General features: G+C 45.1%; 2 protein-coding genes across 4 annotated transcripts in view; both read left to right on the top strand.

Annotated features, from left to right (window-relative positions):
- MAPRE1 (microtubule associated protein RP/EB family member 1) overlaps positions 1–4,051 on the top strand; it is a 28,908-nt gene extending 24,857 nt beyond the window's left edge. For all 3 annotated transcript variants that reach the window (XM_058562938.1, XM_058562936.1, XM_058562937.1), the window contains 2 exons: positions 546–698; positions 2,312–4,051. In XM_058562938.1, coding sequence (XP_058418921.1) covers positions 546–698; positions 2,312–2,368 — 210 coding nt within the window. In that variant the 3' untranslated portion in view covers positions 2,369–4,051. The remainder of the gene's footprint in view (positions 1–545; positions 699–2,311) is intronic.
- A 10,921-nt stretch (positions 4,052–14,972) lies between these two features.
- The window catches only part of EFCAB8 (EF-hand calcium binding domain 8), a 68,782-nt gene continuing 60,895 nt past the window's right edge, over positions 14,973–22,859 (top strand). The window contains exons 1-3 of the mRNA XM_058562943.1: positions 14,973–15,741; positions 18,074–18,242; positions 21,689–21,807. Coding sequence (XP_058418926.1) covers positions 15,574–15,741; positions 18,074–18,242; positions 21,689–21,807 — 456 coding nt within the window. The 5' untranslated portion in view covers positions 14,973–15,573. The remainder of the gene's footprint in view (positions 15,742–18,073; positions 18,243–21,688; positions 21,808–22,859) is intronic.

The raw sequence follows: 22,859 nt of genomic DNA, 5'->3' as shown, positions 1-22,859 counted from the left end.
GAAGAATCGTTGAGTTTTCCATGCCCAGGCCTCCCTCATCCTGGCTGTTTTTGGCTAATATTAGTCATCCTTAGCTAGTCTTCCCCTCTGGCTCGCCATTTCTTCCCTGCTCCCTGGGACCAGACCTTGTCTTTCCGCTGACCTCCACACGCAGAAAGGCCTGGACTTGATTGACCAGTGCCCTGTAAGGACTCAATTTATGATTGTCTGCCATCCTGCTAGGCCAGGTTGTGGATTCCGCTTCTGTATTTGTCTCAGGCTCCCGTAGCTTTTTCTCCTTGATCTTTTCTCAGTCCCTGAGAAGTTCCTGCGTGTTTCATGGTGTAGTCTGCCCTTTCATGGGAGTTACTCTAGTCAAGGTGGCCATGAACAAGCCTATGTTATTTATCTGGGGCTGAAGAAAATTGACATTAAACTACAGAGGGTTTTTGTCTGTGTTAGAGAGTTTGATTAAAGACCACAGCTCACTTTGGGCTAGAATTTTGTCTGATATGTTATTGGTCCACAAATGCCAGGTGTCTCACCCTTTTTAATGTCTTATGCAGGTCAACGTATTGAAACTTACCGTCGAAGACTTGGAGAAAGAGAGAGATTTCTACTTTGGAAAGCTAAGAAACATTGAATTGATATGCCAGGAGAATGAGGGGGAAAACAACCCTGTATTGCAGAGGATTGTGGACATTCTCTATGCCACAGATGTACGTGTTGACATGAGGATATTTTCTTGCCATTTTGCCATCTAAGAGAAAATTTTATCTGGTTGGTTTCGGCAAACTCAGTGCTGATGCTTGCCGTGTTCCAGTATAGTGTTCATCAAAAGACTTCATCTTTGACCCTCAAAGTCAGCCAGAGGGAGCCTCTGCCCAGCTTCAGTGTCTGCCTTGAGGTCTGGGAGCCTTTGAGACAGGAATAGGACAAGGAGGGCTGACTTGCCCTACTTCTATAGTTTGTGGCCACTGATAGGTGATGAGTGCCACAGAATGCTCTTAACCCCGCCATCCCTGCTCCACTTCCTGCAGCTTGGGCCCCTCAGTCTGAGGTGCTGCCTCCATTTTATCAGGGCCCCAGGCGTACTCTGAGAACCAGGCACGTGGCCCCTTTTTGACATCTGCTGCCCACAGCCGTCAGAGTGCACCTTTGCTCCTCCCTCCCAGGAGTGGGCCTGGTTCCCGTTCCCTCACAGTGCTTTGTGGTCATGTGTCTTGGGATCCATGTGTATCACGCAGCCAAATCTGCTGTATTAATCATCACATGTTAGCTGCTCAGGGAAGACTGATTTTCCCTAGATTTAGGATATGGTATCTTGCTGTGTCCACTCTTTAGTGGCTGTGTTTTTAATAGTTCTGCATGCCTAGTAAGGTCTGTAGGGCCAAAGTACAGTATATGTCTTAAGTGTTTTGTAGTATGTGTAGCATACAAATATGAGGTAATATTAATGCTGTTATTAACACTGTCCTCTAAACATATCAAATGAATTTTGGAGGATTAAGGCAGATGAATGAAAAGTTGCTAATTTGTTCAATAAATCCTTATTTCAGAATTGCTCTGTGCCAGATAATGAAAAAAGAGGTGATGAAGATAAAGGAGTCCTTGGTCTAGTCTTAGTATTATTTTAGTGGAATCATATCTTAAGTAAATTCAGCCATAGAGGTTTAGTTAAAAAAAAATAGGATGGTGATTGAAGGAGAAGTCTAATTTTTATGGTAGTGTAGCCATTAGTACATGCCAGAATGCCCTGGCGTGACTGCGAGGTGGGAGCCACAAATTTGCTCTTTTCCCATGCTACTAATGTTGGCTCTGTCTTTTATCCACAATACCCACAATACCATGCATGGTTCCTAAGTGGAGTCAAAGGAATGTGGGAAGGAAAACCTGGCTGTACAGACAATTGAGAGGAGATGGTGTGGTCCTGAACTTAATGGTGACTTCGGGGGTTTTTGAGGATAAATTTCCTGTTTTTAAGCAGCTTTATTGAGGTATATGTGACATAATGAACTGCACGTATATATCAGTACTACATAAAGAGGTGTGAAATCATCAGTGTAATCAAGACAGTGTATGCATCTGTCACCCCCCAAGTTTGAGGGTGAATTTGTGCTCAATTTTTGCCTTTTGTAAGATGTGATTCTGCTGCCTATATAATAAAATTGTGATCACTTGGTCTTGTGCCATTAAATCCAAGTGTGTGGTAAAGACAGGAAGAACCATTGACTTTGAGAGGCTTTAACTATGCGGAAGGTGAGCCCACAGTAGAAACTGATCTCCATTCACTGTTGAGTCATAGCTTTCCCCTCTTATTTTTCCCTTTTAGGAAGGCTTTGTGATACCTGATGAAGGGGGCCCACAGGAGGAACAAGAAGAGTATTAACAGCTTGGACCAGCAGAGCAACATCTGAATTCTTCACTCCAAATCATGTGCTTAACTGTAAAATACTCCCATTTATTATTCTTAGAGGACTCACTGGTTTCTTTTCATAAGCAAAAAGTACCTCTTCTTAAAGTGCACTTTGCAGAAGTCTCACTCCTTTTCCAATAAGTTTGAGTTAGGAGCTTTTACCTTGTAGCAGAGCAGTATTAACATCTAGTTGGTTCACCTAGGAACAAAGAGGCTGACCATGGGGCTCACCGTGTGGATGCTGGTAACACTGATGCTGGAGAAGGTGTTTTTGTGTAATACACTGAGGTGGAGACCTCAGCAGAGAAATGTAAAGACTGATTTGAATTTTAAGCTAATGTGAAATCTTGGCAGAGAACGTTTTAATAAATAAATGCCTTAAGAGTATTTAAAATACGCTTCCATATTTCAAAATATAAAATGTAACATGACAGGAGATTTTATGTGTTTTGACCTTGTGTGTGAGAAGGAAGGGCCAGACCTTGCAACATTTGGAACCTGCTGTTCACAGGCCGTGAGGGCTGCCTGAGTCCTCATAGGCCTAGACCTTGGCCCAGAAGGAGAGTTTAAAACGTTGCTCTGTAAAGCCATTTGGTGTCCTTGACCAACTGCATCCCTGCTAAGAAGCGAGAGGCATTGTTGTCTGGACGAGTAGAGGGTGTGTTTCAGCCCTGAGGTGTTTAAGTTGAAGAGCTTGATTTTCATTGAGCATTTCTCTGACGATTTTTCCATTTATCCCTGAAAATTCTATGTACTGTGTTTTTTGGGAAATGAAGTGTATCCAGTTTTTAAATCTAGCAACTACTTTTGGGGACTTGCCCACACCTCTGGGATTTGAATGAGGGTCGTGTCCCATTTTTACTGTCTTTTAAGTTTACATTTAACATGTTTCTCTTCTCTGCTCCCCTTGCCCACTGGGGACTCCTCTTTGGCTCCTTAAAGTTTGCTGCTTAGAGTGGAAGTTCAGCAGGCAGGTGATCGTGCTGCAAGTTCTTTCTGGGCCTCTGGCAAAGGGAGTGATCGGTGGAGGCCGTCGCTACCTGGGGATCTGCAAAGCTGGGTGTTTTCGGTACCTGCTGTCCACAGCCCTCCACGTTATTGGAATACTTTGCCAGTGCACTAATCTCTTTGGAGATAAAATTTGTTAGCGTGTTACTAAATGTTAATTTTCTTTTGCAGAAAATACAGTACCATGTCTGAATTAATTATTAATATTTAAAATATTTCATTCCTTAACTCTCCCTCATTTCCTTTGCCCATAGCCTCTTCAGTTCCTTTGTTTGGCAGAATTCTGCAAAATGTGTGTCACCCACTACTGAGATTGTTCAGCCCCTGATGTATTTGTATTGATTTGTTTCTAGTGGTAGCTTGTCCTGAAATGTGTGTAGAAAGCAGGTATTTTATGATAAAATTGTTGTGTAGTGCATGCTTTGTGTGGAATTCAGAGGAAAACCCAGATTCAGTGATTAACAATGCCAAAAAATGCAAGTAACTAGCCATTGTTCAAATAACAGTGGTGCTATTTCTCTTTTGTGGCCTTTTAGACTTTTGTTGCCCTAAAATTCCATTTTATTGGGAACCCATTTTCCACCTGGTCTTTCTTGACAGGGTTTTTTTCTACTTTAAACAGTTTCTAAATAAAATTCTGTATTTCAAGAGTGTCATGTCTTCTGAAATTTGTCTTGCCCTGGGTATGTTCTTTTAGGGTCAAATGACAAGGTACTGACGCTTCTTTCTTAAATGAAGACTGATCTTTTCAAATCCTTCACTGTTTTTTCAAATGTGCTTATTTCTAAGCCAATTCCTCTTTTCTCCATTCTTCACATTAACATTGCTCAGCCTCCTGCTGTTTCATGTGCTCCTGTCACTGTGAGAGGTCTTTCAGAAGTTCCCGGCTCTGCTCGGCCTAGCTGGAAGCCTTGTAAGGCTGTGTCCTCCTGAGAAGTACAGCAGGACAGTGCTTGGTGGATACCACGGGGAGATGCTTTTTTGTTATTTTTGCTGAAATTATGTTTCAAAGGCAGCAAACATAACCTTAATCTATAAAATAACTGAAATTATCACCGTTTTTTTCTCCCTTTTAAAATTCTGTGCCGTAAGAAATGAGTTCAAAAGGAGACTTGCTGCCATTTTCAGTATGAAATAAAGTTAAATAGGCAGAAGGTAGTTTTCTGTGTGATGTTTAGAGTACCTACCACAATTATGGATGCTCTGCAAAGCCAACGTGATGATGATTTTGACTAGAGTTACACCCACGTTACTTCCTCTAGAAGTTAATGGTATGATACCTTTCTTGAAATGCTATGCACCTTCAGAAGGAATTTGACACCATATGTTAGTAATCTACAAGAAGATACCTCCAGGAGTGTGTGGAGTTTGTGAAGATACTGTTGGGTAATGTCAACTGAGAAGTCACCTTGGAAGGATGAAGCTGACACTGTGTGTACCTCTGACCTAAGTCCATTGACCTGCCTCTTTAGGCTGAGGCACGGAAAGTCTTCTGAGGTGACTAATTGAGGTTAGGTCACTGGTGCAGTGAACTTGAATTAGCTGCTTGGTTTGCTTGGCAAGTTGTGTGTTGTACAGAGGATAGGTGAACAGATGGGTTCTCTGGCTGGATTTGGATTTAGGATTCATTCATGCTGGTAGTCAGAATCACATGGGGAACTTGATTGACATACTTCTAAAGTCCATCCCTAGAAATTCTGAGTAAGGAGATTGAAAATCTGCATTTTACTGTGTACCTCAGGCGACCTGGTCATGATGTAGTCCTCGGCCCTGTACTTTGGCCTTACATATTTTCCTGCAAGTTCAAGTCTAATTGTGGCAGGGGGAGCATCAGACTTGAGTGAGTCCTTGCAGGTCCCTCCTGGCTTTGTGACTTTTGAGCTAATAGACCTCTCTTCTTGTTCTGACCTGAGAATCAGCGATGATGACAGTAGCGGAAGTGCCTCCCTCGCTGGGTGCTTGTTGGGATCAGAATGAGCTGACAGACAGAAAAAGTGACCCCATTAGAAAGCCCTGCATGAGTTCTTCAGATCCAATCTGCAATTCTGTGTGTAGATCAGAGACGCTGAAGACGGGGATTTTGTATCCTGAGAATTCTGGAGGGTGTTCCTTAAGATAGGCTTTCAGTATTTTATAAAATAAGTAACACGTTCTTTTAATATTTCTTTTTCAGCTTGCTGGTATTGATGAGTCCAGCTCCTTTCCGTTTTGAGACTATGGTTTTCATCCTGCTTTTCCCCAAATGAAATCAAGGTCTAAGACACATGCCACCATTTTCTTTTAAATGAAGATTCGGTGATTCAATATTTCAGAGTCACTGATTTAAAGAATTGTATTTTTGCTGTGGCTTACGCTCTAGAATGTAATGTGGTGTTGGAAAGGAATTGGTTTTCTTTTGCTGTCACCAGAGTGACTAAAAAGTAGAGAAGTGTTTCTTTAAGAATTGTTTGTAAGATTTGGTATGATGAGCTCCTTTTGTGATGTTTACTGTGACTCACCCTAGTCCACAGATGAGACCTAGGCTTTAAGTCTGATCAGCCTAATCAGATTGGCTTGCTAGTATGTGGCTGACCCAAATCTGATTGCTGCCAACAGAGTGGAAGTAATTGCTTTGAACGGAGCCTCTGGTCAGTGTTGGTGATTCACCGGTCATTTTGCTGGTCTGGCTCTGTTGCTCGTTGACTTAAAATTAGGAATATGTCATACTTTTGAATTCACACATTCCATTTATAAAATTTTAAAACCCAGATGAGTTTATGTTTATTTCTGACTCTTGCTGCTTTTTTCTCATAGTTTTCACATGTGAGGTTATAACTGCGTGTGCAGAATCCTTGTCTGGAAGAAAGTCCATGGAGGGATTCTGTACTTTTACACTGAACTTGACTATAGTTAGAACCATTAAAACCCAGATGACTTCAGCCAGATTGTAATGCAGCTGTAATTTTTGAAGGTCTGTTTCCCTTTTGGCTTAATCTGAATTGGAAAGTAATGTTACCTTAGTCCTTGGAGCACAGAAGATTTCTATTTAGCTTGTAGTCAGGTAGCTTCATTAATTTGGTTGTCTAGGTAAGCAGCGCTAGCCTTAGAGTCGGATTTCTAGGCCCCTCAATCCAGGACCTTAAATCTTCATATGTATATATGCATTTTAAAAATTTAAATTTAAATATTTCCTTTGTATTGGAAGCTCTGAGGTTCGGAAATGTAAAATGAAAATTCAGCCTTCACAGACACGTTTCTTTGGGTGGGGAGAGGCAAAAATCTTTGTCCTATGGCTGTTTGAAAGCAAACCAGGTTGGCCACCAAAGCCTAAACGGTATCAAGAGAGAGATTTAGAATTGCGGAGTGATCTGTCAGCAGTTTGGGATTCTGTAACGTGTCTTAGCTTAAAAATTAAAAAAATTTCTCCCTTAACTTTTGCGTGGTTTACTTTGAATGTTTTTCAGTCTGCAGGAATTGTTGGTGAGGATAGGCTGGAGGCAGGTATGAGGAAGAGGAGGAAGGGTAACTTACTCCATTTCCTGATGTCTTCATTTTAACGTTCGGTGTTGGTGGTGGAATGAGATTTGGGAAGCTGCTAGTGAGATTCAGTTCAGCGGGGTAAGTCTTAACAAAGCTGGCTTTATGGCTCTTACTAGTTTCTAGTGGAGACAGAGATGAGTTTCTGAGATTCAGCCTTAATGGATGATTCACAGATTGCAGTGTAGACTATTAAAGTTAAGTCCAAGGTCAAGCATACAAGTGTGTAGACTGAAACATCTATTGCCAATCCTCCTCCTTTTTTTTCCCCCAAAGCCCCAGTAGATAGTTGTATTTCATAGTTGCACATCCTTCTAGTTGCTGTATGTGGGATGCCACCTCAGCATGGCCAGAGAAGCGGTGTGTTGGTGCGCGCCCGGGATCGAACCCGGGCTGCCAGTAGCGGAGTGTGCGCACTTAACTGCTAAGCCACGGGGCCGGCCCATAGACTGAATATTAAAGAGAGTGTGTAGGTAGAGCCCTTCTCTGACCTTTACCAAAATGAACGAGGGAGACAGCGCTGTGGTCAGAAGGCCAAGGCCTGGGAGTTGAGACCAGGGTCCTCCTCCAGGCCCTGCATCCCTGGTTTGCAGAGCACGGCTTTTCATTGGCTCAGTGAGGAGATGAGTGAGGATGGTTCTCCAAGATCCCTTCTGGGCCAGAAAAAGTTAGTGAGGTCTGTAAAAGCCAATAGGATACTAGACCAGGAAAGGGTAGGAGAGTGCCCAGTTCTGGCATATGTTGCCTCTAGAGGCCAATTTTCATCAGCTGAGGGGCAATTTTTGTTCAAAGAAAAGCACAGTGTCAGCATCAGCTACATACATTTTGCATGTGAAATTTTGAAATAGTTCTGACAATGAAATCATTTGTAAAGTGTACAACTTTTGTATTTTAATAAGAGTTTTGGCTTGAAAAGAAAAAGCTTTGACAAGAGAAGTAATAAGTGGTTCAACACATGTTTGGCTTTTTTCCCACAGGCTGCAAGCTACAGGGAGAGCTTTGTTAATGCATCCATCTCCGAATCGCCAGTTAGTGCAAGAATCTGACTGTACTGTGCCAGGATGTGTCGCGGTGTATCCTAGTCTAAGCTTGAGCCACCTTCAGATTGCTTTCCTCTTGCTTGCTTTGCAGTTGTTTATCATGTTCGTGTTTATATTTCTCATAATGGGGCCCGTTTATATATTTTGAAGTAGTTCTAGTGATTTTAAGATCCAGCTTGCTTCAAGATCATCTGGATTTTAGCATTCTAAAGGAGTCTAACCTGATATTGCCTTTTTTTTTGTATTTCATGTTTTTCTACAAAATAATGTGAGAGTTAAACATGTATAATTGTATATGACTGCTGTTTTTACTTTGAAATTTTAAATGCTGCTTGGAAGAATGGAGTAATCTATTTGTGTTTTTTACAGGTAGCTATAGGCTCTCCCAGCTTGCCCCTGTGTGTGTACCTCCCTCCCTATTAATTTTAAAAGCTGAGAGAAGAATAAAAATTCAATGGTGAATGAAATAAAAATTATTTTAAAAAATTTCCGAAGAATTTTTAACTGTCTGATTTAATATTTTTTCCCCATCTTTAAGAAGTGCTTTTTTTGCTTTCTTTTTTTGGGAGGAATTGGGTAAGTAGCTACTGAACCATATTGAGAATCTGCCTTTTTTCTTGAATCATGGTATTTTGAAATCTTCAGCATTTGAACCTGGAGTTCTCTTTGGCAGTGTGGTGTGGTGGGAGGAGCGTTGTTTTAAATGTCATGGCAGCTGTGTTGTTGACCTCAACTAAAGATGTGATCTTAATATTGATCTTCAGGGGGCCCTCCAGTTCCAACAGCCACTGACTTCTCTCTCGTTTATTCATGTTTGAAAGGAAAAAGCCTCTCTTCTTGGCTGTCAAGTTGCATCTTAAAATTTTTTACAAATTATATAAAGCTGAGAAGGATACGAGTTTTTTAACTTTATTGAGTAAAACTGACACATATAATTGCATATTAGGATGCGGATTTTGATGTTTTGAGACCCACAGTGGGGAAGCTGGAGAGGACAGTACCGCATTGCTGCTGAGTGTAGTGAGGAGCCTTCCCTGCAGCGGTCAGCTGTCGGTGTCACTGCGGCCCTGGCCGTCAAAGTTGCTCCCTTCTGGCAGCATCTCACCTCAGCTTTTAGGGATCAGAATCTCCTTAGGATTGGCACGTGATGCCTGAACTAGTCTCAAGTAGGACTCTGACCTTTTTTCCAGAATTATTTTCGTGCAGAGGTTTATCTAGGAGATGTTTTCTTCTAAATGCCCTTCCTCCACTTCTGTTTTTTTTTCCCTACCTGAATTATTATTGATCATATTTTCACTCTTTTTAGGTGGGAGTTTTCTGAACTTTTCCTTACCTAAAAAGTGGAATGCATTTTAATATTTACCCTTTTTTCTGGAAGGAAAAATATATTTATTGTGACTGAATTTAGCATATTTTAGGCCCATATAAAAATATTGATAAGTATAGGAATTGCTCTAAGTAGGAATAACATTGGACTGGAAAAAGAAAATAGCCAAAAAAACAGTGGGAAACAGTCAGATATAGGGCCATCAGCCTTATTGTTTCTTTTTAATAAACCCTTCTAGTTTATTTATACTTAGTTTAATAAAACTCTGATTTAAAAGACCTTCTGCACCTTTTATGACATTTCATTAACTACTCTACTTTTAATGTTCTACAATGTGGCAACTCTTTGTCTCCATTATTGATGAAGTGGGAGTAGAAATTTTTCATGTGTGTTGGTGTTCTCTTTATACTGTAGATCCGGGGAGAATGTCTGGTTTGGTGGTGGTCAGGTAACATTTTGGTAACATCTAGGTCATCATGAAATGTTGTTTAGCTGGCTATCTTTAAAGCTGGAATCTGTGTCCCTGGTTGAAATCTCTGCAGGAGATTAACCTTTGATGACAACGCCCGCTGCCTGTGCCGTGGACTGAGACTGAACAGCACTGCATCGAGTCCGGGCCTGCTCTGAGGTCTGGGTTTGTAAGACCCCATGTCACACACGATGCTCTTGGAGTCTTCCTCTTTTCAAAGACTTGGAGCTCATGCAGAGGGCCTGTTAAGAGAGCTGCTGCGCCTTTCACTGTCCCAACTGGGGGGGCCCGTTGGCCTTTTGGTTTTGGTGAACTGGCGCTATCATAGGGCTCCCTGGCAGTTTCCACAGTTTCCATGAAAGGTGGGCACTCTACTGTATTGTCCTGTGGGTCGTTTTGTAGTCATACTTGTCCTGGCTGTTTGCGTAGCTCCTGTCACTGTGTCCTGTAAGTTCAACTTCATCAATAAAGAGGACATCTCAAATCACTTGAAAAATGGCTGCGTGGCTATGGTTTGTGGGATGGATTCTGATGTTCTGTTTTGTGTCCTGCACATGGAATTCTTTCTCATTTTCCTGGTTCTAGATGTGGCTAGCTGACTCTGCAGTCAGGTGGAACCCCGTGGGGTTCCACAGCGACTTCATAGAGAGCTACTTGGAACTCTGGGAGAGCTGTCAAGATGTCTCAGTCGAGATGGGAGTTGAAAACCAATGAGTCTCTGTCAAGTATAGCCAGCAGGATTAGCTGGGGAGAGCAGATTGGGTCAGGGTGAGTGAGGGTTTGGGGTTCAAGTCGTCTCCTGAAGCTTGGACACCTGGGCCTTCAGATTTGTTTCCGTTGAGAACAAAGGCTGCACAGGAGAGCATGTCTTCTTACTCATTGCCAGGACAGCTGTAACCTCATTTGGCCTTAAGTCATCCCCCGCTACAAATTCTTACAGACTAACTATTCAGCCAAGCACTTATTGCCCCCCAGCCCCAGCTCTTCCAAGCTCACCCCTGTTTCCAGGTTTATACCATCCCCCCTGCTTCCCCCAGAGCAGGTGAACTTCAGGGAGTAGATTGAGGCCAGTGGGTGTGGCTTCCCCGATCTTACCTGTTGTCTCATTCAAAATAGAAATGTAATTCTACATGTACGTTTTCTCTTCTTGCCTCCAGTATCAGAGGGCAGTGCTGCTCTCTGCTTCCTCCTCTCACTCTTATCCTTTTCTCGTGGGTATCTCTGTGGCCCTCAACCAGCATATTTTCCACTTGTTGCTTTAGCCCATGAACATACATGTACACAGAGCTCCTCTCTCCTGGTTAAACATGTTTCTCTCTCTCCTAAAACTTCTAGTTTTGAAATATTAAAAATATTTAAATAGTTGTAAAAATAGTATAAAGAACTCCCCTTTGCTTAGATTGACTCACTGTGAACATTTTGCCACATTTGCTTTATCATTATAGTCACGCTCCGCATAACCACATTTCAGTCAATGACAGACCGCATATATGATGGTGGTCCCATAAAATTCGTACTATATGGCCTAGGTGTGTAGTAGGCTACACTACCTAGGTTTGTGTAAGTACAGTCTATGATGTTCGCACAGCAATGAAATCGCCTAACGATGCATTTCTCAGAACGTGTCCTCATCGTTAAGTGACTCGTGACTATATATGTTTGTTAAACCATTTGAGAATGAATTACATTTTGTCCTTAAATACTTGTATATATTTCCTAAGAACAGGGCATTCTCTCTTAGAACCTCAGTACAGTAGTCAAAAGCAAGAAACAACATTAATTCAATGTTATCTAGGAATGCAGAGTCCGTGTTCAGATTTCACCAATGTCCTAATAGTGGCCCGTAGAGCTTTTTTCCCCAGTCTGGGATCCAGTTGAGAATAACACATTGCCTTTAGTTGTTGACTTGCTTGAGTCATTTTGAATCTGGTGTGGTTCCTTAGCCTTTCTTCATTTTCCATGATACTGACATTTTAGGAATAAAACCCAGTTATTTTGTGAAATGTCCTGCAGTTTGGGTTTGTCTGGTTCCTCTTGATCCGATTCAGGTTATGCATGTTTGCCAGTAATAGCACTGAAGTGATGGGTCCTGAGTGTACACACCAGGAGGCATGTGATGGCCTTTTGCTCCCTCATTGGTGATGTTAACTTGATCGCTCGTTAGCCAAGACTTGAGAGTAAAACAAAACATACTCGTTTTCTTTATACATAACCCCTGCTTTCCTGCTCTATGTAAACGTGATGATAGACGTGCCTTTGGTTAGTGCAGACTTTTTGTATTCCTTTATTCTTGGCGCACCTTTTTTGCCGCCAACTCCCCATAACTCATATCCATGCTCTAGTGCATGTCCTTCTGTGTTTTTCTCTGTACTCATAATTTTGCATGTACTGACAGTACAGTACCCTTTAGACCCAGGCAAGAAGGGCCCCTGCCCAGGGCCCTGAGCTTTAGGGTGTCCTGCTCTGTCCCTCCTCTGACTGTGTGCCTCTCTACCAGGTGAGGAGTCCAAGGGCTAAGTGGACATGGCATCCCCTGGCCCCTTCCCCCCTCCACTGCTGTAAATACTGGAATTCCCTGCTTTAATTGCTTTAAACCTGATTCCAGGGTCTTTGTGGGCCCATTCCCCAGTGCACCATTTTTGAGAGCAGCCCTCCTTAGGCGAAAGGTGGCCATGCAGCAGTGGAGGTGAAGGGGAGGTGCAGCCTGGACAGTGGGGCTGGGGTGTCCATCCACATGCCACCACCCACAAGCCTCTTGAGCAGGACGGAGTGGGCATGGGGGTGGGTGGAGGGCTTCGAGGCCGGCTCTCCCCACACTGCCGGATTCTGGCACTGAGCTGAGGCGTTCAAGAATTCTACATTTGGGGGCCAGCCCGGGGGCGCAAGCGGTTAAGTGCGTGCGCTCTGCTTCAGCGGCCCGGGGTTCGCAGGTTCGGATCCTGGGCGCGCACCGACGCACCGCTTGGTAAGCCATGCTGTGGCGGCATCCCATATAAAGTAGAGGAAGATGGGCATGGATGTTAGCTCAGGGCCACTCTTCCTCAAGAAAAAAGGGGAGGATTGGCATCGGATGTTAGCTCAGAGCTAGTCCTCCTCACAAAAAAAAAAAAAAAAAAAGAATTCTACATTTGAACCTGGCCTTCCAGGTTGTTATGAAAGTGTATTTGTCAAGGTAGGAGAATAGAATGTATTTAGTACTGTATTAACTTGATTTATAAACATTTAAAATAACTAGACTTGCTGTGTGGACCTATGTTTGTTCCCTTGCCCTCGGGCCCGTAGTTATTAAGGGTCGTCCTATTTACAAATGTGTGTATGTGTGTGTGTGTGCACATATTTCTTATGTGTATAAACGTATACCTATTTGTCATTCTTTTATAGGAATTGGCATCATACTGTGCACTATTTTCTACATGTTTCCTTATAAATAGCTCATAGAAATCCCTCTTAGTCAGCTACTGAAGGTCAGATTCATCTCGGAGTGCTTAGGTAATTTCTGAGTGCAGGTGTATTGATGTATTCGGTCATTCTTCTTCTGATAGCCATTCACTTTGTTTTTTGCTGCTATGAACGATGCTGCAGCAACCACTCTTGTATAATGGTCTCTCACAGATGAGTAATTGAAATCACTACCCACCACTCTACCCACTCTGTTGAAATAAGTCCTAAAGATTGCCGTGAACCTTTTTTGAATTAAAAAAAAATAGAGAAATGCATGATTTAGACTATAGAAGTCCTCTATAATCTCACTTGCCAGAGATAAGTGCCATTACATTTGCAGTATGTTTTTCTAGGCTCGTTCTCTATGCCTGTGCCAACATACACGTGCATATATTCTTAATAGAAATGGACCAACAAGTACACTTCTGCTGCTTTTCTTCCCCCCAGTTTTCTTTCTTTTTTTGTTTATTGCAGTAACGTATAAATTTCAGGTGTACATCATTGTACTTCTTTTTTTTATAATTTTATTTATTTTTTTCCCCCATCGCCCCAGTAGATAGTTGTATGTCATAGCTGCACATGCTTCTAGTTGCTGTATGTGGGACGTGGCCTCAGCATGGCTGGAGAAGTGGTGCGTCGGTGTGCGCCCGGTATCCGAACCCGGGCTGCCAGTAGCAGAGCGCGAGCACTTAACCAAGCCACGGGGCCGGCCCCATCATTGTACTTCTATTTCTGCATGGATTACATCATGTTCTCATGTTTACCACCCAAATACTAATTACAATCCATCACCACACACATGTGCCTAGTTATCCCTTTCGCCCTCCTCCCTCCCCCTTCCCCTCTGGTAACCATCGGTCCAATCTCTGTCTCTATGTGTTTGTGTGTTGTTGTTATTATCTACTACTTAATGAGTGAGATCATATGGTATTTGATCTTCTCCCTCTGACTTATTTCACTTTGCATAATACCCTCAATGTCCATCCATGTTGTCACAAATGGCTGGATTTCATCGTTTCTTATGGCTGAGTAGTATTCCATTGTGTATACATACCACATCTTCTTTATCCATTCGTCCCTTGATGGGCACTTAGGTTGCTTCCAAGTCTTGGCTATCTTTTTTCACCGGTGACCTTTACTTGCCATATTCAGTGGCCTTTTCTTCTTATCATCTTGGCCCACTCTGAAGCATCCCATCCTCCTAGCTGACTCATCCTGTCTTGTGTGTGTTTCTCCTCCTCTTTCTGTCCCCTAAATGTAGCCACTCCTCCAGTTTCAGTCTCCATATTTCCAGGTATTTGTTTTTTATTTCTAATTGGACAGCCCAACATCACAGGCATTAAGCCACTTTCCCTCCTTGTTCCTTTTTCTGGACATTTTCTGGCATTTCTCTCAGTTACCCTGGTTCTTGGCATCCAAATATCCTTTCCTTTGGCTCTTCTCTCTCCTTTGGTCCTTACATGTGAGCTGTCGCCATGGCACTGTTAGGTTAGGACACTGTTGGCCAGTTTTCAATCTTCCTCCTCCTCCTCTCTCCCTCCATTTATGCTGATGAATTTTCATAATTGCCCTTCGTCCTGTTCAGACTCCCTGGTGAGATGTTTAAGATTCTACATTCTGCTTCCAGTTTTTCTTTTCTCTCTTCTCTCTCACTATTCCTCCCCCTGCCCCCCACTCGCTCTCCCCCAGGAACCCTTTGTCAAGCCAAGCTGGCTCAATCGCTCTGTGCCCTGAGCTTGCCTGAGCTTGTCCGGGGCTTGACTCTGTCCTGTCCATTTCCTGCCTTCCCAGAGTGCCCTCTCCATTCTCGCCTGGCGGGACCTGCTTCTGAGGTAGACTGACACTCCAACAATCCTAACAAAACACCATCTTCCAACCCAGTGGAGGTGCCACTGACCCTGTGGAAAAGTGCCCTTTATATTCTCAGAGCAGAGCTCCAAGGAATGGCCCTCTCCCACACACTCACCTGATCCTATGCTACTGTGAGGAGAGTTCTGTCTCCAGGGGCACTGGAGGGCTGGTGGGGGGTGGTATGTAGTGGAAAGTCGGGGCCCCATCCTGCCCCACATCTGGAGCATGTGTTTGGCCCTTTGCACATGTGCCTGCCCCTGGACCTTAATTTTCTTTATCCGTGAATTGTAGTTGGACCACCACATGGTCTCCTAAGCCCCTTCTAATAGCGTGAAAAGGGTGACCTCCTTTAGGAAGTCTCTGACATTAGGCCAGGAGTATAGTAACTTGGGAAGCCCCAGGGCTTCAGGAGGACAACTTTCCGTCAGGGGAAAGAAGGCTCACAGGTGTAAGCTTGGGAAAAACTCCCTGCTGGAGAAGGCCCTATGGGGAAAGGGATTCTCATCAAACACATGCTGGGGTGTCCATGGGCAGCCAGCCCCCAACCCTGACTTTTCCACTCTCCTGTGACCCGGCTAGGGCAGCCCCTCACATGTTCCTTGCAAAGACTGGAGTTAAAGCGACTGTGGTTCCCTATTCTAGGTCAACACCAGTGTCTTCCAAGGACTTAAGAGAGAGCCCTCAACCTCAAAAGGTAAGAAAACCATCAGAGTTGATAAAGGGAGGGGGTGTTTTGGAGCCACCCAGACATCACTCATCAACATAGAAGTCTATCGGTTATCAGTCTTTGCACCATAGTTTGCAAACTCAGATATTTATAAGGCCACATAGGTAACTGAAGTGTACACGGGCTGGTTTTTCCTTTTAAAGCACTGCGTTGGCCAAGTGCAACAAACCTGAGGCTACCAATTTGCAGTCCTACATGGATTCTATTTAATTTTGTCCAGCCAAGTTGTGATAATGGTGGGATGGGCTGGACAAATTACTGTCAAGCCAGATAAGTATTTAGTGTCTATTATGTGCTTGGGGCTGGGGAACAGAGAGATGATTAGTATAAATTAAAGTAAGATTAAATTAAGATAAATTAAATATGCCCTTGCCTTCAAAGAGCTCACTGTGAGATGGGGAGTATATCAGGAGCTGTAATTTATTGTGTAACTGCAGTCTGCGGGGCTTCACATGTGCACAGGTTTCATGTAGGTCTCCCCACATCCCTGCACGGTGGGTACTGTGCACCTCTGTTGCGCGGGTGAGGAAACTTGTGGCTCAGAGAAGTGATGTGATATGTCCAAGATAAATTAGCTTGGAAGTAGGGAGCCAGGCAGAATTCTAACCCAGAGCTCTGGGACTCCACAGCTGTGTGTTTCCTGTCACACCTTGCTGTCTGCACGTATGGACAGACATACACAAGCATCATGCGTGCGTGGCAGATATGGGCAAAGAGTTTGGGAGCATGGAGGTGGCAGTGATGGCTCTCATCTGAAAGTTATGGAAAAGCTCCTTGGAGGAGGTGCCATTTGAGCAGACTGTGGAGAATGGATAGGAGTTCACCTCTGGGGGAGATGATCTGTATGGCATAGAGGGGACAATGTGAGTAAAAGTGGAATGCTTGCTGTGTTTGGGGATGGAGAGCAGTTGGTGTGCCTCGACCATGGTGTGTGCGTTGAAACTAGACAGACAGGTCTGGGCTACATGCGAAGGGTTTTGAATGCCACACTCAGGAGTTGGGGGTGGTGGGGGAGCCTGGAAAGTATCAGAGCCAGGGGAAAGTCATGATCAGATTTGCCTTCCAGAAAGATGATTGGTGCTGGTGTCGGAGGAGGATTGGAAGGGAAGGCCAAATTCTGGTCCCAGTTAGGGGAGGTCATTGTAATTGTCCCAGCAAAAGACCAGAGTTTGTGGTGGGACAGGGTTGTAGGAGAGGAGGGTTGAGATGTAGGAGAGAGATCACAGTAAGAATCAGTAGGAGGGACAGTAAGAATGCGTAGAAGAAAGAGGAAAGAGCCCAAGATGGTGCTGAGATGTTGAATTTGGGGGCCTGCGTGGCTGCTGAGCACATTAACTAGCTCATGAGTTGGGCTCCGTGAAAGCAGGTCTCCACTTTGTTCACTCATGTGTCCATAGTGCCTGGCCCTCCACGAGTGTGTGTAGACTGTGAGTGAGTGAATGAAAGTTCGCAAGAGGATGAGCACATTTGCTCGTTTGGTGGGAGGGGGTGGGGAGAGTGAGCCATCCAACCTGCACCTTGTCTTTTGGCTTTTTGAACCAAAGTCTTCTTGACTGCCCAAGGCCCAAAGCAGCACATCTCAGCGAGCAACACTCAATAGTTACCCCAGAGCCCACAGCCGGAGTCTTTCTAGGGCAGCAGCCTTTGATGACCTGAGCCTTTAGTGACCTGAAGCACTGGGCTAAGTGTCAAAATGAATCATGTGCAGGAGCTGAGGAGAGGAAGCATTGTTGAGAGCTGGAGGGGTGGGAAGGCGATGTGGGGGATGTGGGAAGGTGAGTAGGAGGAAGCCAAGGGCCTCTGATGGAGGGGTCAGCACGAGCCTTGGGGTATTCACGGATGACCTGACCTGACCCAGGGGGTGTCTGGGCTCGTCAGGACCAGATCAAATTGGCTGGGGAAGATGGAGCTGGATTCCTTGGAGTCTTGAATTCTGACCACTGGAGATTTGAAACAATATAGTTCTGAACCAAACTACCTTATAAATTAGAGTCCTGTTATGTGTGAGGTGGGGCCTTGGCTGTGTCCACTAACCTTGCCGAGCTTCAGTTGTGGCATCTGCAAAAGGGGAATGATGGTTAACTCCCCAAAGTCAAGAGAAGCAGTCTGGATCTTTCTTGGCCTTCCTAGGTCTAAAAGTGGGTAAGACTTATTTGTTTGCCTCAGTTAGTAACACACAATAACACTACCTACCCTGTCCTTCCCCAGAGTCTCTCTTTCAATAAGATGTGCTTAACAATGTTTGACTCAGGAGATCAACCCTGTCAGCCTCTGGTTCTTGTCGTCATATTTGTTCCAGGTGTCCACCCCAGGTAGATTCCAGAAGAGCAAGGGGGGTCCTGGCTCCCTGACACCATCGGTCACCCTTAGCCAGACGCCCGACTTCCAGCAGGAGTCTCAGCTAGTTACCAAGCTGCACCTGGCCGAGATAGAGAAAATGTTTGAGGAGGACATTGACTCAACTGGAGGTAAAGCTGCACTGTGGCCTCAGTCTCTGTGGCTTCTGCACAGGATGGGACCCAGCATTTGGGGTGTGTGGAGAGTTCAGACTTGACAAGCGTTTTTGCATCCAGTGTCTCCTTTAAAACTTTTTTTTTGGTATCAGGAGTGGGATAAAACTTCTTATTGTTATATAAGTATTGTAAGCATATTGGAGGCTATTTGGGACATAGAAAATAAAAAAAAAAATACCTCTAATCCAAACACTGAAACGTAACCACTGTCAGCATTTTGGTATATTTTCTTCCAAACAATTTCATATGTATGGTTTATCATCTATTGCTGTGTAACAATATTCCCACAAACTTAGTGGCTTAAACCAACACATGTTTATTATCCCTCAGTTTCAGTGGGTCAGGAGTCGGGCAGGCACAGCTTAGCTGACTCCTCTGCTCAGGGTCTCACAGGCTGCAGTCCAGGTGTCAGCTGAGGCTGCGGAATCATCCGGGGCTGGACTGGGGAAGTATCCACTTCAGAGCTCACTCAGGTTGTTGGCAGAATTTGGTGCCTTGCAGCTGCAGGGCTGAGGCTGTCTGTTTCTTCCTGGCTATTGGTGGGCGACTGCTTTCAGCTCCTAGAGCTGTCCACTGTTCCTGGCCACGTGGGACTCACCAGCATGACTGATTTCAAGGCTCAAGCTGACCAGGGAGGTGGAAACTCCAGCAAGATGTGTGCTGTAATCCTATAACATAACCGTGTAATCATGTGCACATAGTCCTGTACATCCTGTCACCTTTGCTGTATTCTGTGGGTTAGAGCAAGTCACAGGTCCTGCCACACTCCAGGGGAGGGGTCTCAGGAGGGCATGAGCACCAGCAGGTGGGCATCATGGGGGCCACCTTAAGTCTCTCTGCCACAGATGCCACATGTCTGTAATTGTACTGTATATGTAATTTCAGACCTTTTTTCTCCTAATGTTACTACCTTAAGGGCTGGAGGTTGGTTGAGAGGCAGTTGTAAGAGCCCCGGCTCATGGTGTGACGGCCTTCCATAGAGGAGTGGAGCTTATAATGGAGAGGAGGGAAGGCTTCTGGTTTCAAATCTCTGCTGCATCACTGTGTGTCCTTGGGCAAATCTCCGAACCTCTCTGTGCCTCTGTGTCCTCATCTGTAAGATGGGGAGAATGACAGTGCCTACGTTCTAAGATCATAGGATTCCTGTGTGGATTTAGGAGAAAGGGCATTGAAAACCCCCCTTGGGTTTTCAGCCTGGGTGACTGGGTGGGGGTGACGCTGTTAGCAGCGATGGCGAACACAAGAAACGGGAGCAAGTTACGGGATAAAGATAATAAACAGGATTTTAGACCTGCTGAGTTGGAGGAGCCAGGGAGATACTTGGAAACAGAGTCAGGGACATGGGAGAGAAATTCTGCCCTGAGGTGCAAAGATGGGTGAATAGGTGAGGTCACTCAAGGAGAGTGTCAAGCAGAAAAGCAAAGGAGAGTGATGAGAAGAGCTGAGGCAGATGCTGAGTGCCAGGGCAGGGCAACAGCGGAGCAGAGCCTGGAGCCCAAAGCACACAGAGCCTCCAGGGAGGCGGGAGTGGCCAGCGGGGTCACCACTGGAAGGAAGGAGGCGAGGAAAGGCATCATCGGGTATGATTCAAGGTCACTGGTGGCTCAGTGCAGTGGGCTGGTGGAAACCAGGGAGCCCCCAGAAAGTGCCCTCCTGCCTGATCCTAGTAGTGACCCCTCCCCAGGGAGGTGGTATTCTCACATTCATGCTTTGAGAGCTATTAATTAACCATTGGCATAGGATGGGTGAGCACTTCCTTTTAGAGGGAAGCAGGGGCCCTGCCTGGCCTCCACAGTGTCCGTTTCCTTTCCAAAATACCTTTGTGCCTATTCTCTGTTATTCTCAGAAAATCTTTAGTAAACTGTTTATAAGAGGAAGTATGTTAAACTATTAGGGCAGTGAACAATATATATGGTTTCTTAAACACCCGTGAAAGGACTCGATCCCTAGATTGCTTTCACGAGGGGTTTGTTCATTAAACCTTGAACAAAGGCGCTGTGACTCCCAGCTCTCTCCCAAGGGGAAGGCTCTGTGCTCGTGGCCTGTCATCTGGCGTCCATCTTACACATGGAAGGGCCATTAAGTGCCGCTCAAAATACATAAACCTCTTGGCTGTAGCTTCAGATAAGCAAGATGGATCCTTCTTTAAGCAAGACGTGTTTTCTTCAGGCTTTCATTTGTTCCCTAATCTAGCAATAAATAATAATAATTGCTGCTGTAGCACTGTGCTGGGTGTTTTATGAGGAGCACAGAGGAGGGTGAGAGCGTGACCTCTGGAGCCGGGTTACTGGGGGTCAGCCGCTGGCGCCACCGCTTAGCAGCCGCATGTACCAGCTGTGTGACCTTGGGCACGAGACCTCCCCTCTCTGTGCCAGAGTTTCCTCATGAGCCCGGATGATACTGGCACCCAGTGTCATCGCCATCACATCCTAGTGCTGACAGAAACACTCAGGGAACAAACCTTTGCTGAGTGCCAGGGACCCGGTCATGGAGGGGACAGGCTCACCCCTGCACTCCCGGAGCTCACAGGCTGGACCGGTAATGAGGAACGTCAGGGGGACAGTGGAGTTGGGCAGTGGGGTGAGTGGCCCACTTAGTCTCCAGGAATGCTTCCCTGTGGAGGGAACCAGATGGTGCGAGGGCCTTGAGGTGGGCCTGTGCTTGGTGGTGTGAGAAACAGAGTGAGGACGTTAGGACTGGTGCAGAGAATGAAGGGGACAGCGGTGGGAGGGGAGGTCTGAGAGCAGCCAGATGATGCACAGCTTCAGGCCATGGCAAGAAGTCCAAATATTTGGAAGGGGTTTTAGAAGCACTTTGTAAGTACTGTGAGTATAAACAAGAAATCTAGACAGGAGTTATTGACCCATTTGCAGACGGACTTCCTTACAGCCACAAAACCCAGCCCGAGAATATTTTGTCCCCGCCCTCTCCTCCTCTCCCCTCCCCGTCTTTCCCTCCAGCCAAAGTTTGTATTTTAATTGCCTTTAAAAGATGCACTTCACCTCTCCCTCTATATGTTTGAATTTATTTCTCTTTGTTGCCATTATTTACTTTGTTTTCCTTCTTTTTTTTTTTGGAGTTCTCATCAGCTTTCTTTGTCTCAATGCCTGGGCTGTCTTATTTGTTCGGAAATGGGATGTGATCTTGGATCTGATCTTTTTTAGTTGCCCCGCCCCGACCCCCTGCTCTGGGGCCAACACGGTGCTCTCATGGGGAAGGGGTGCAGCCAGGATTTGTGGGTGATTGAATGTTGAACAGATGAGATGCAAAAGATAACCCCACAGATGTGATTCTCTGTGTGTCCTCCCTCAGCACCCAAACACCCAAGAACACTGTGGCCGGTGATGGGGCCGAGTGACTTGTGATAAAGTGGATGATGTTCTTTCTTCTCTCTTTTGAAGCCCTGGACAAGAAGACTTTCATTAAGGCCATGAAGAAGATTCTGGGCACTGTGTCAGATGAGATGCTAGAGGCGCTGTTTCTGAAGGTGGACACGGAATGTAACGGCTTCGTCACCTGGGTGAGGAGGGCGCCCCTGCTGTCTCAGGTAGCTGGAGGGAAGCGGGAGGGTACAGGCCTTGGCTGGTCAGTGGAGCACATGAGGGTTGAAGATGGGGGCAGTCATGACATCAGAAAGCCTCCTGTGGATTCTAGGGTGCTTCTTGGGAGAGGGACCCCCTCGGAGTCTTTGAGGGGGCCCTCCTGAGACTCCATGAGCTGGGCTCATCTCAGCTCATTCCCCTCCCAGGGTACAGGCGAATGTATGATGAATGTCAGTGACCCCTGCGTGAGTGCACAGCCATGAGCAGCAAGGGCCCTCCCCACCTGCCACAGGGCTCTCCTGCACACCAGCCTCCCATTCTGCTTAGGGGATGCCAGCCGGTGCCACAACCATCTCCTGGCCCTTTGTGGTAACTCAGGACGGACAAATTAAGCCTGTTAAATTAAAAAATGTCAGAGTTTTAGAGCATGTTAATAATAATGCTTTTGTTTTTTTTTTTTTTTTTCTGATTCTAAATGTGCTATGATGAGTATATATAGCATTTAAGAATACAGAATACAGAAAAGTTCAAAAAATAGTCTGACATGTTGATGTAGCGATGATGACAATGGTCACCAGCATTGACACCAGGCATTGTGCTAAGCACTTTATGTATTATTTTACTTAAACCTCATAGGAATCCTAAGAAGTTGGTGCTGTCGTTTACCTCCATTTGACAGATGGGGAACTGAGGCATAGAGAAGTTAAGAAACTTGCCCAGCATTGCAGAGCTAGTTAGCAGTTGAAGCAGTCTTCAGACCCAAGGACTTGGCCCCAAGAACCTGTGTGTTAACTGCTTTATCAGACCTCTCCTCAGCTTAAGCACACATGCTGTCCTTTGTTACTGTCTCTTAATATTCTTTTTTTTTAATAATTTTATTTATTTATTTTTTTCCCCCAAAGCCTCAGTAGATAGTTGTATGTCATAGCTGCACATCCTTCTAGTTGTTGTACGTGGGACGCGGCCTCAGCATGGCCGGAGAAGCGGTGCATCGGTGCGCGCCCGGGACCCGAACCTGGGCTGCCAGCAG

The sequence above is a fragment of the Diceros bicornis genome, chromosome 19, assembly GCF_020826845.1.
Source record: "Diceros bicornis minor isolate mBicDic1 chromosome 19, mDicBic1.mat.cur, whole genome shotgun sequence".
In the NCBI taxonomy this organism is placed as follows: domain Eukaryota; kingdom Metazoa; phylum Chordata; class Mammalia; order Perissodactyla; family Rhinocerotidae; genus Diceros; species Diceros bicornis.
The sequence above is the reverse complement of the archived record's forward strand: the minus strand, read 5'-3'. Positions and strand labels throughout refer to the sequence as shown.